At 43.8% G+C, this 12,522-nt stretch overlaps 1 protein-coding gene across 3 annotated transcripts in view; it reads left to right on the top strand.

Moving 5' to 3' along the window:
- NOSTRIN (nitric oxide synthase trafficking) overlaps positions 1-12,522 on the top strand; it is a 43,025-nt gene that overhangs the window by 20,869 nt on the left and 9,634 nt on the right. For 2 of the 3 annotated variants that reach the window (XM_015422257.1, XM_015422259.1), the window contains 7 exons: positions 820-882; positions 1,093-1,174; positions 4,118-4,180; positions 5,959-6,057; positions 6,870-6,995; positions 10,582-10,680; positions 10,766-10,891. In XM_015422257.1, coding sequence (XP_015277743.1) covers positions 820-882; positions 1,093-1,174; positions 4,118-4,180; positions 5,959-6,057; positions 6,870-6,995; positions 10,582-10,680; positions 10,766-10,891 — 658 coding nt within the window. The remainder of the gene's footprint in view (positions 1-819; positions 883-1,092; positions 1,175-4,117; positions 4,181-5,958; positions 6,058-6,869; positions 6,996-10,581; positions 10,681-10,765; positions 10,892-12,522) is intronic. The other variant, XM_015422258.1, reaches the window with a different exon arrangement.

The raw sequence follows: 12,522 nt of genomic DNA, 5'->3' as shown, positions 1-12,522 counted from the left end.
AGCTCCTCCCTCCCCTTCACAGCCATTTGGAGCCATGTGACGCAACGAAAGGGGTTTTTTTAGAAAAAGTTAGCTCCCGCAGGTTTAACTGAGGGCACTTCTGCATTGGCTTTTCCCTCCATGGCTTTAGCAAACCCACACTGGAACAGAAATTCCTGTCTGCATTGCATGCTGCTGTCACTTTCTTTGATAATCGGGTTAAATGGTACCCTCTACACTGCATGCCGTTTTCACTTTCTTTGATAATCGGGTTTTATGGTACCTTCTGCATAGATTTATGGCCATTTTTATGACCATTTAGGGGTGACTTTGCAGTCAGTACAGCATTGGCCCGGGATACTTGAATGTGGTTTTGAGTTGCACCTTCTCCTCAGTGTTGAGAAAATGTGGAGCGAATGCCAGATGCAGAAGTAGTCAGGTTGGGCACCTGGGACCCATTGTGTCACACTTAATATGTCTTTTGACCCTGAGAGAGAAAGATTGGCCCAAGGTCATCCACCACGCTTCCATGGCAGATTTCTCCCAGATCCTGTTCTCATAGTCTAACACCTACACCGCTTTGGCTCTCTTTTGGAAAGTTTGCTTTTCACAAGATGGTGTCAGTTCTATACAGTACTGAATAATTGAGCTCCCGTCATTCAGACTTATTGTATAATGGCTGTTTTGCAGATTTGGTTACCAAATTTGGTTTTACAAATGCAAAGTATTAATGCAGAAGTGATATGAATTTTAAACGGACTCTCAGACTAGATCCTTTGCAGATTGGTTGTTGATTTTCCAAAGCTGAAGCAAGAGCTAATATCCATATTTTCTCTTTAGTTATATTTGCGGTGCCTGGTATTGTGTTTCGGAGGGGATGAAATCAACATCTGATTTGCACTGGTGAGTACAAGATGGCACATTATTCAAAGTCCACTGGGGGCGAGAAAGGTTTTAAAACCTGTACAATAAACATTTCAGTTTTTTTATTGCTTGCTCTGGGGTTGCACAGAGAATATTTACAACTGTTCCCATATGGTTTGTCTGCCAAATAATTTCCGAGAAGGCGAATTTTCATGCAGCAGGTGTATGTGTTTTATGTTCTGTGCCCAGTAAACTTGGCAAAGCTATTCAGACAGAAGCAATAAACCCAATGAAACGCATCCTGGATGAACATGAGAAGAAGAAGAAATCAGTGAGTAGCTTTTTTGTTACTTTTTTGAGTAATCTGGGACAGCGCTTTGAGGACATTTGCATATATGATGCTAGTTGGGGCTAGTATAATGATATCCTTGAATGTATACCTGTCCAGTCCCTGGAAGGTACATTTTCAGCTCATTTGCTCCCCCAAGTTGGGATGACAGAGTAATATAAACAGATCTATCATACTTTTTATCCCTTCCTTTCTCCAAGAAGCTCAGGGTGGCTTATACAATTTGTCTTCTCTTATTTGCTCTATTCACACACAAACTTTTGAGATAGATTCAGCTGACTGGGCCAAGATCACCCAGCAAGCTTTGTGGCCAAGTAGGGATTTGAACACAGGTCTCCTAAATTCTAGTCCAGTCGGCCTACTGCAGCATGCTGGCTCTGAGATGAGACTTCTCTCACAGCTTACACTAGATAATGGAGCCTCCTTAAACAGAGACAAACGTAGGTGTCCCCAGGGCCGGCTCACTCACTAGGCGAACTAGGCGATCGCCTAGAGCGGGCTGGCCCTTAGGGGCACCAAACTGCACCCAGCCCCATACTCTGGGAGTTTCTTGATTATTTGTGTTTTTCATTCTTCCTAAAAAGCATTTATTTTTGAAAATTGGTGGGCGCGCCGGTGGTGGGAGGGCGCCAGAAGGGATCCCCGCCTAGGGTGCAAAATAAGCTGGGGCCGGCCTTGGGTGTCCCCACATAAAGAAAGATACTCAAGAGACAGGCTTAGTCATCCTAAGGAAGTTTCTCTTCGACTCCATCAAACTTGTAGGGCTGCTCGTCATCAACTTGATAATTACATGTAAAATACTTTCTTTCTGAACATGTAATCCTCCAGGTTTTTCCTTTACCATAAGTCTGTTGGGAGTAATTGTCTACTTTGTGGGTCATTGATAGGCTTCCTCAGGTGAGCCAGTTAGATGAACATCAGTGTTATAAAATCTGTACGTCCTCAGATCTGTGAAGGTTCTCCTCAAGAGACAGACATCTAAAGAGTGTTGCTCTTCGGGGTCCCAAATTGTGTCACACTTAATATGTCTTTTGACCCTGAGAGAGAAAGATTGGCCCAAGGTTCCATGGCAGATTTCTCCCAGATCCTGTTCTCATATTCTAACACCTGTTCTCATATTCTAACACTCTAAAGAGTGTTGCTCTTCGGGGTCATCTGCAGGAAGTGTACAAGGATTATTGTTACTGTGGTGTGCACACTGTAGGGTGTTTTTTTGTGAGGTCCTACTTTCTGTGGTGTGTTTTAACAGTGAAAGTAACATATTTACTTGTCATGTTTTGAGATACTCACAGAATGTAATATGTGATGTGCTATCTGACGTCTTTACTGTGAATTAATAAACATATCAGTTTTAAAAGCTGCCTTTTTGGGGGGGGGAACGACACCATTCTTTGGAAAGATACCAGCATAATGCTGACGATATTGGTTGGATCCAAGCAGCTTTTCTGCTGATGTAAATAGAAGGAAGTGTCCCCTCTGACTTACCCCCCTAAGGCTATGCTTGGAATTATGGAACCTCCATGTACAAAAGCCACATAGAAAGGCTGGTAAAGAAGAAAACTGTGCATGACTAACTGAAAACTGGCGGAATCCAACCCTATAATTACTGAGAAAGGTGTGTCCCTGTTTCAATGAAATCAATGGGAGATAGGCTTCCTCAGGTGAGCCAGTTAGATGAACATCAGTGTTATAAAATCTGTACGTCCTCAGATCTGTGAAGGTTCTCCTCAAGAGACAGACATCTAAAGAGTGTTGCTCTTCGGGGTCCCAAATTGTGTCACACTTAATATGTCTTTTGACCCTGAGAGAGAAAGATTGGCCCAAGGTTCCATGGCAGATTTCTCCCAGATCCTGTTCTCATATTCTAACACCTGTTCTCATATTCTAACACTCTAAAGAGTGTTGCTCTTCGGGGTCATCTGCAGGAAGTGTACAAGGATTATTGTTACTGTGGTGTGCACACTGTAGGGGTTTTTTTGTGAGGTCCTACTTTCTGTGGTGTGTTTAAACAGTGAAAGCAACATATTTGCTTGTCATGTTTTGAGATACTCACAGAATGTAATATGTGATGTGCTATCTGACGTCTTTACTGTGAATTAATAAACATATCAGTTTTAAAAGCTGCCTTTTTTGGGGGGGGGAACGACACCATTCTTTGGAAAGATACCAGCATAATGCTGACGATATTGGTTGGATCCAAGCAGCTTTTCTGCTGATGTAAATAGAAGGAAGTGTCCCCTCTGACTTACCCCCCTAAGGCTATGCTTGGAATTATGGGACCTCCATGTACAAAAGCCACATAGAAAGGCAGGTAAAGAAGAAAACTGTGCATGACTAACTGAAAAGCTGGCGGAATCCAACCCTATAATTACTGAGAAAGGTGTGTCCCTGTTTCAATGAAATCAATGGGAGATTGCTTACTGATTCAGTGGGAGCTAGATTGTACTCTAAGAGTCAGAATCTATATGCCACTGGATACTGCACTGTTGTATTCATTGACTTCTTGCATTTTTCTTTCTACCCAAGAAAGTCTCATAAGTGAATGAGTATGGATCCAGTCTGAACCTGTGAGGATTTGGTTTTGCAAGCACAATAGGCTTTTTACAAATTTTCTACAATTTAAGAACATAAGAACATAAGAGACGCCAATTTTGGATCAGGCCAAAGGCCCATCCAGTCCAACACTCTGTGTCACACAGTGGCCAGAAATACCAGTGCCATCAGGAGGTCCAGCAGTGGGGCCAGGACATTAGAAGCCCTCCCACTGTTGACCCCCCCCTTCCTTGCGCTAAAAATTACTTCAGCCAGACATTCAGTAGTAATATGACCTAATAAAGCGCTGTTTATCGGACTCTTCCAATACTAGAAGACAAAACTGATTAGATTATTTGCTTTTTCAATTGTATTGTGTTTCTGTCCCATAAGCTAGATAACATGGTGGAGAAGACAGAGGACATGGTTGTCAGCAACTGGCGCCAACAAATAAAGGCAAGATTCCATATACTTTTACTGTAAAATTGCGTGGGCATGATCCAGTCAAAGCAAACATTTCCAAGTCCTCTCATTTTCAGCAACACAAATGTGATTAATAAGGGTTCAGCTGAATAGATTGTGCTTCCTAATTTCAAATAAAAAGCATCAGCTGGCTGTGCTAGGGTGGGAATGAATACTGATATGCTTAATTGCAAATCTGATATTTTATCTCTAAATGGAAAGGACAGGCAGTCTTGTATGTCATCTGGATGGCCATTATACAGCAATGTGTGTGATTGACTACACTGACCGGCAAGCTCAGTTTGTTATCTGGAACACAGCTCAGTATCTTTAAAGAAAAGATTTGCAGACATGTGTTAGTCTCCCAGGTACTTCCTGATGGTGCTGTAGTCTAGCCAGATGGTGGCTCATAGAGCCTCCAGCAGCAGACTCTTTCTTCTCTTCCTCCTCCCCCTCCTCCCTAGCATTATGAATCTAAACCTGCTGCTAGAGTAGGTTTGACGTAGAACAAGGCACACGGAGAGACAATTTCCCCTCTCGTTACTGATAATAATATCCAGCTATGGTGGATGCATAGTTGCATGACAGAATGTTATCCAAAGACTGATCGTTTGACATTGCATCCATGTGTGGTGTGCTGTGAGAACAGAGAACAGACTGAAGGGCATGGATACAACCTATTGTGGGCAGAGACCCTCTCCAGAGCAAATGAGCCCTTTCTTTGTCGCCGCCTGAGGTGAATTGGTGGGAAGAGTTTTAAAGGACAGAATAACAGTTTATATCCTATCATTCACTCAGCAGTTTTAAGCCATTCTTGAGCCTAAGAAAACTTCCTTGAACTGATCATCTGGAGGAATGTTGAGTTTAATGTTTACATTTGTTTTAAAAAAAAATTACAATAAGGATTTGGATGGGTGATGATGGTATAGCTTCTAGGGTTGCCAATCCCCAAGTGTGGCTCAGAAATCTCCCAAAATTACATCTGATCTCCAGATTACAAAGATCAGTTCCCCTGGAGAAAATGGTAGCTTTGGAAGGTGGACTCCACTGAGGCCCCTCTCCGAATCCCCCCCCCAAGTACTGCCTCCCCAAATCTCCAGGAGTTTCCTAACCTGGACTTGGCCACCCTTGCTGCTTCTCCAAGACAAGGAAAATTGTTGAGGCAAGTCTGGCGCACTTACCCTTACTAGATTATGAGCTGAACTGAAAACACCATTGGGAACTAGCTGTTTGGAACTGGCAGGTGTTTGAGTCTGTATCAGTGATCTGATATAGGCCATGTAGGTCATTTTATACTTCCAAACGTAAAAATCTGTTGAGTTGGGACATCAGTGAGCTTAGAAATAATGTCTGACACAGATGAATCTATAAATGTCACAAGGCATCAAACGCAGGTAGTCTTTTGCTGAGCCTGTGTAATTTGCGTGCACTCTCAGTGGATCTCAGTGGGCGGCCTTTATCAACAGATCTTGCAAGTACAATGGTTAATGTATATGTTTATGAGTGGCTACTGGGCCAGGATGCATCCTCGTCCCATAAGCTTTGTGCCATGACACTTCCTTGCAAAAGACACAATGCGTCATCTTCTGAGAGATGTTACCCTCTCTAGATGGCAAAATTATTTTGTATGTCTTCAGCAGCAAGAGATGCCTTTGGAGGGGACAATAATCAGGACATGGACAAACAGTTGGGTATGATAGCTCAGCTGGTGTGTGTGGAATCAGTCCATTATTATGTTTCTTTTGCTTGCTCATCTCTGTATTTGGTGGCAGGCCAAGAAGAAATTAAAAGAGCTTACCAGGGACCATGAAGCACTCTTCCGGGATACAGAAAACTCCCAGCCCTTGGCTTCACCAAAGACCAAACAAAAGGTACTTAGATGCGGGGCTTTTTTTTTACTTTGGAGGGCATTTAAATAAGTTTGGGGGCACCCCTCACACACCTCCAGGCTGTGTTCGGAGCGACGAGAGAGTCAAAGTTTTTAAAAAGCAATGGGAGAGAGAGGTGAGGGCACCGGCAGGCAGGGGAGGGCGACGGTGCGGCTGTGGCGTGCACAAAAATGAAATAAAATAAACCAGCTGGATGGGAAGTCAGGAGGCCTGGGCGATAAGTCGGGGGGGGGGCGGCCCCGAGATGCCCCACTGTAGCTACGGGCCTGCTCAGATTTGTAAATACCTGGGAAAGGAGTCAGGATTGGTTTACATGATCTACCTTCTGCTCACTATTCAGAGAGTGAGCAGAAGAATCTCTGGATCAGCAACATTAGCAGGGCAATCCTTAGCAGAGTTATATCCTTCTAGGTCAGTGGACTTCAATGAACTTAGAAGGGTATAACTCTGTTTAGGATTAAGTGCTGGTCACGTACAGTGTGCAATTATCTCTTCTGCTTCGTTGTTTGGCAGACATAAACCCATCACCTATCCTTTTCTCAGTAGTGTGTAGATTCAAATAATCCTTTCCCTTCTCCTACCCCCTCACACTTTTTTTTTGCATATCAGTTTTGCATATAGCATTGTACACTGGTGGGTGCTATAAAGATGTTGGTTGACCTTACCTAGTTCTGGCCTCACACAGGCATAAATAAAAGACAATTTGTGCTCACTATGAGGCAGCTGCTCAAGTGAGCAAAGTCAGTCATCTCATGTGTTTTTGATACAACCACACGTTTATATTTTTATTTTAGTTGCTCAGAAACCTGGAAAAATCTACGACAAAGCTGGTAAAGGATGACGAAGATTATTACAAAAAGAATTTAGCCGCCTGCGAAGCTAGGTTACAATGGGGGACCACTTTAGAAAATTGCCATCAGGCAAGTGTTTTGAGGTTCTTTTCTTGTGCCGTTTAACAGTTTCAAACTGTCTCTTTCCCCTCAGAATAGTGACAAGCCATACTCTGGACTCCTCTCCCTTCACCATTCAACGATAATAAAATACCTCCTCATTTACAGTTGTCTGTTCAAGAGAGAACTCAAGGCCTAAAAAACCACCCTGGAAAGAAACATCACTCATTTTGAAGATTCTTTTTTTAAAAAGAGGAAAGGGGGAATGGGTCATAGTTTAGGAAAGTCCCAGACTCCATTTCTGGCACCTCCAGTAAAACAATTTCTGGCAGAGTCACAGCCTTTTCCCAAGGCCACAAAATTTAGAGATAGTTAGAGGGGATGAACCAGCAGCCTGACTCTGCTTTAATGCCGCTGCATTTGTTCTAGTGCTGCCAACTACCCCGGGCCAAGAAGAGACCTCAGCAACAACACCAACTGAAGGTCTTCACTTGTTAGTTGAAGGATATTCTTATAACATCATCAAACAGAGCCTTGATTATCTCAGCAGTACCCATTAGGGGAGACTGGGGGCACTTCTGCTGGCAGAGGAAGGTAAAATATTTGCCAGTTGCTCCCTCCCACTGCAGACCCGCCCCCATCATGGCTAGCTCTGTTCCTGGGATCCCCTGACCACATGGGGCTGTAGCAAGAACAGGTATGGCCCAATTCTATGAAAGGAGTACTTTTCACAGTATTTTAGATCTAACCCAGATTCTTATTTATTGAAGTGAGGAAGGTTTAATGTGTGTCCCTACTCTGAAATGTATGAACCTAGATCCAAATAAGAAACTGTCCTTTGTCCATAATTTCTAGGGCTGGGGTCCCCAACCTTTTTGAGCCTTTGGGCGTCTTTGGAATTCTGATGTTGTGGTGGGCACAATCACAAAATGGCTGCCGTAAGAAGCAGAGCCAACCACAAAATGTCAGGGAATGAGGTCATGCAGAACTCTGATAGTAACTCTTCAACTTTTCAAGCAGAAGTCCTATTTAACAAGATGTCTTTTAAAAATGAACATATTTATAAATATTTTCTCGTATTACATCTTTGGTCACACAGTGACAATGTTTCCACTGTGACGGCAGCTGCTGCTGAAGCTACTTTTTAAAAATCTGCACAGCTAGTAAGATGTTCAATGGCCAGTCAGAAGCCCAGCTCGGCAAAAGACCCACCTGGCCCCACCCACTTTCTAAAAAGAAGAAGATATTGGATTTATACCCCACCCTTCACTACCCAAAGGAGTCTCAGAGCGGTTTACAATCCCTTTCTCTTCCCCTCCCCACAACAAACACCCTGTGAGGTAGGTGGGGGTGAGAGAGCTCTGACTGAGAACTGCTCATGAGAGAGCAGCTCTGAAATAACTTGTGACTGACCCCAGGTCATACCAGTAGCGCATGTGGAGGAGTGGGGAATCAAACCTGGTTCTCCCATATTAGAGTCCGCGCTCTTAACCACTACACTAAATTGGCTCTCGGCAGGTGCCATGGTACCTGGAAGCTCCACGTTGGGGAACCCTGTTCTAGGGCAAAAAGAACAGGAAGTAATTTAACTATACATTGTTCTTCCTGTACACATATCCTGATCACTACCTTAACTGGTATTTCTTTTTCTTGGGGGCCCAGTGTAGTTAAAATTGTCTCTTATCCGCATCCAGAATTACTCCTTTTATGTTAGAATCTTACCTGGAAAACTAATAGAAACACAGAAGTTCATTAAACATGCTTTTTTCAAAACCTACCACGGCCAACAATTTGGCTGTAAACTTAAGCAATCTTTTTTTGTTCATTAAACATGCTTTTTTCAAAACCTAAACTTAAGCAATCTTTTTCCCCTTGAAGCAGAAGTTTAATTAAACCCAGTTAAGCATCACCACCTCCGCTGTGAGAGCGAATGTATTTGTCATTACTGTCAATAATATTGCTTTCATCTGCCTCAAACTTTGTAAGTGTTCTTTAGCGAAAAGGTACACCTACATAGAAGAAATAGATGCCATGACCCAGCCGAATCTGAGCACTTTAAAATCTCACTGATTGCAATGGAAGAAAGTTAATCATGTCGGTGAACGTGTGTGGTGATGGCTGGGCCCACTTTTTCACTCACGAGGGGCCTGGGTTCTTTTGTGGGTGAGTGGGCTGGTGGTGCTTAGAACTCTGGTACAGCAATGCCTTTGATGTTTCAAAGTGTGTGCGAGAAGATGACAAGATCTGCCGCAACTGAAATCTGTGAGCAAACAGCACTGCTGTTAATATGTCTGTATAAATGGATGGATGGGGGGAAAGCTGTAATCTGTGAACAAGCTCTGAGGGCCAGAAGGAACTGTGCTTACCTGTTACCCGAGACACCCTTGAATGTCACCAGTACTCTTTTTATGTGCATCCTTGGCTACAACACATTCAAAGCTTCCCCCTGTTCCATGCAGTGTATATTCATACTTGCACATATACGCTCAATGGGGGAAAACAATGCCCCCTGAAAGCAGACTTTGGTATAAGGAAATGCAGTGCGTTTGTTACATTATTTGCCACATTTGGATTGCTTGGGAAGGAAGAAAGCTAGGTTACCACTTCTCAGGGCGGTCTTTCTGCCCACGAGGATGCTTTATGGTTTGTATATCTTTCAGGGAGGTAAGGCCTTTGCAACTGTAGTCCTACAGCTGTGAAACCTCACTTCTAGAGGAGGTAGTCAATGCACATAATGCTCACCAAAAAACTTCTAGAGGAGGTAATCAATGCACATAATGCTCACCAAAAAACTTGAATCCCAAGAGTATCACTTCAGGTTTCAGTGCACAGTGAAAAGCACGGCTCAGGTGCCTATTCTTGTCTATAGTGAAGTTTAAGCAGCATACAAGCAGTGTCATTTAAAGATCTGGTTTAAAATTGAATTTTGCCTCTTTTCTGCCTAAACATTACAAGGTATGTGTTAAGTATGACACTTAACTCGGAGGAACAGTTCAACAAGTGATTTCAGCTTTATTTCAGTGAGAACAGCATAAAGACTTAGTCTTGTAAGGAGTAGACCAGCTAGACTATTTCAATAGGCAAAACGGCAATTTATATACAATTCTGGCTGAGATAGCCACGCCCACAATACTTACAGTATCCAATCATCTTATGTTCATTGCAACCAATCATAATCAATACATAACGTCCAATCAAAACCATTCCCTCCAGAAGGCACACCATTGGTCAGTATTTTCATGTTTTAAAATCCGCATAATGAGCGATGCTAGATTATGCTTTTACCATTATGTCTCTCAAGACATAACAGTATGTGTGTTGACCGTATTCTTGGAAAGCTGCATTTACTATTTTATACCTTGTAGTAACCAGAAGTCTGGGTTCTGCTGAGAAATGATCACATACCAGTCTCAAGACATTGTTACGCATCCTTGGACTGTGGAATCATCTGCTAGCAACCTGCACAAATGACCCATTCTTAACTTAACAGTAAACACTCAGGGGACTGTTCCACTAGAACTGCTACAATAATTCTGTGCACCTTTGCAGAAGACCAGTGTGATACAGTGATTTTGTCTATTCTGTGTGCGGTGATTACTTTTCCTCTTTCAAACAGAATATTCTCAATCTTGAAAAGGAGCGGCTGCACCTTCTGTGCAATATGTTGAATTGCTACAGCCAACATCTTTCCAGTTTTGGATACAGCCTCACTGCAGTATGTAATTCTATTATCCCTCACTTCCCATTTAATATGACAAGAACTTGTTCCTCCTAACCAATCCTGTTTGTCATGATTCTAGTATCACACACAGATGCACAGCGCTGTCGGCAAAGTTGATGCTGAAAAGGACGCCCAGATGTTGCTGGGAGAAAAGGCAATGTCTATTGAAGAGAACAAAACAGAGTTCTTATTAGCAGACTATTATGTAAGTGCCTGTCAAAATGGCTGCCGTAATTATGGGCGAGGTGTGTAAGAGGTAGAGATTGGATATTGCAAAGACGCCTTCTTCCCCTGGTCCTTGGAGGGGGCATCATGTGCCTCAGTGCCTTCTGCAGGATGGCTCTTCCAGCCCACCTAGTGCAGTTTTGGGGCCTAGATATTCATATTGCCTTAGCCTAAAAATCAGCAACTGTATGTCCCATGTAAATCTGGTCCCTTGGGCATACATTTCTTGTGCTTCTGTAGACAATTCATAAGCAAGAAGGCTGATAGGACTGTTAATTATTGTGGCAATGAGGCTTGCTGATAGTCTTCTTTGAAAGAGTGGGACTGGCCGTCTGACTCCCACCACCGTCTTCAAAGGGATGTTGCTCTAAAATTGGTTGTTGGCTCTGGCCTTCCTACGAAGAGCTCAGGGTGTTGAACATTGTTCCTCACCTCTTCAGTTTTTAACCTCACACCGGCCCTGTGAGGTCAGCTAGGCTGAGGGTATGTGACTGGCCCAAAGTCTCCTAGCGAGCTTCATGGTGGAGTAGGGATTCAAACCTGGGTCTCCCAGATCTTAGTCCAGCACTATAACTATTGTACCACACGCAGCTGTTCCTCTGCCTTCATTCTGGAGGTCCATTCTGGTGATGGAAAGTGCCATCAGTCACAGCTGATTTATGGCGACCCCATAGGGTTTCCAAAGCAAGAGACATTCAGAGGCAGTTCGCCATTGTCTTCTTCTGCATCATGACCCTGGTATTCCTTGGAAGTCTCCCATCCAAGTACTTGCCAGGGTCAGCCCTGCTTAGCCTCCTAGACCTGACCAGATCGGGCTAGCCTGGGCTATCTAGGCCAGGGCAGGTTCATTCTATCTACACTTAATCAGGTCGCATTAGCTCCAGTGTTCCCTCTAAGCTGAGTTACTGTGAGCTAGCTCACAGTTTTTTAGCCTCCAGATCACACATTTTTGTCTTAGGAAAGATGGCTCCAGAGCAAACTAATTTTATGCAGCAGCCAAACTACCTGCTCACAACTTTAATGCCAGTAGCTCACAAAGTAGAATTTCTGCTCACAGGACTCCACAGCTTAGAGGGAACATTGACCAGGTCTGCTATTTTGCAGAACGTCAGCATAAGCATCCTTGAGGGTCAGTTTGGTGTGGTGGCTAAGAGTGCGGACTCTAATCTGGGAGAACCAGGTTTGATTCCCCACGCCTCCACATGCAGCTGCTAGTGTGACCTTGGGTCAGTCACAAGTTCTCTCAGAGCTCTTCTCTCAAGAGCTCTCTCAGCCCCACCTACCTCACAGAGTGTCTGTTATGGGGAGGGGAAGGGAAAGGAGATTGTAAGCCGCTCTGAAACTCCATGTGAAGGGCAGGGTATAAATCCAATCTCCTCCTCCTCCTTCTTAACACACGATGTAGTTGAGGGCATGGCCTCTAACCCAGAACGCAGAGGAGGCAGGGCAGGTTAGTAGAGCCCAGACTGGGTAGGGGGTCAGCCGTCCATGTCTCCCCAAGAACAACGCAGCATTCACAGGTGAACATGCAAAACCAGTTTTAACAGGAGCTTCCTCCAGGCTCAGTCTTCTCATACAGGGACACTGTGCCATGCCCTGTTCCAACTGCCT

Source organism: Gekko japonicus, unplaced genomic scaffold (genome assembly GCF_001447785.1).
Source record: "Gekko japonicus isolate JY-2015 unplaced genomic scaffold, Gekko_japonicus_V1.1 scaffold469, whole genome shotgun sequence".
In the NCBI taxonomy this organism is placed as follows: domain Eukaryota; kingdom Metazoa; phylum Chordata; class Lepidosauria; order Squamata; family Gekkonidae; genus Gekko; species Gekko japonicus.
The sequence above is the reverse complement of the archived record's forward strand: the minus strand, read 5'-3'. Positions and strand labels throughout refer to the sequence as shown.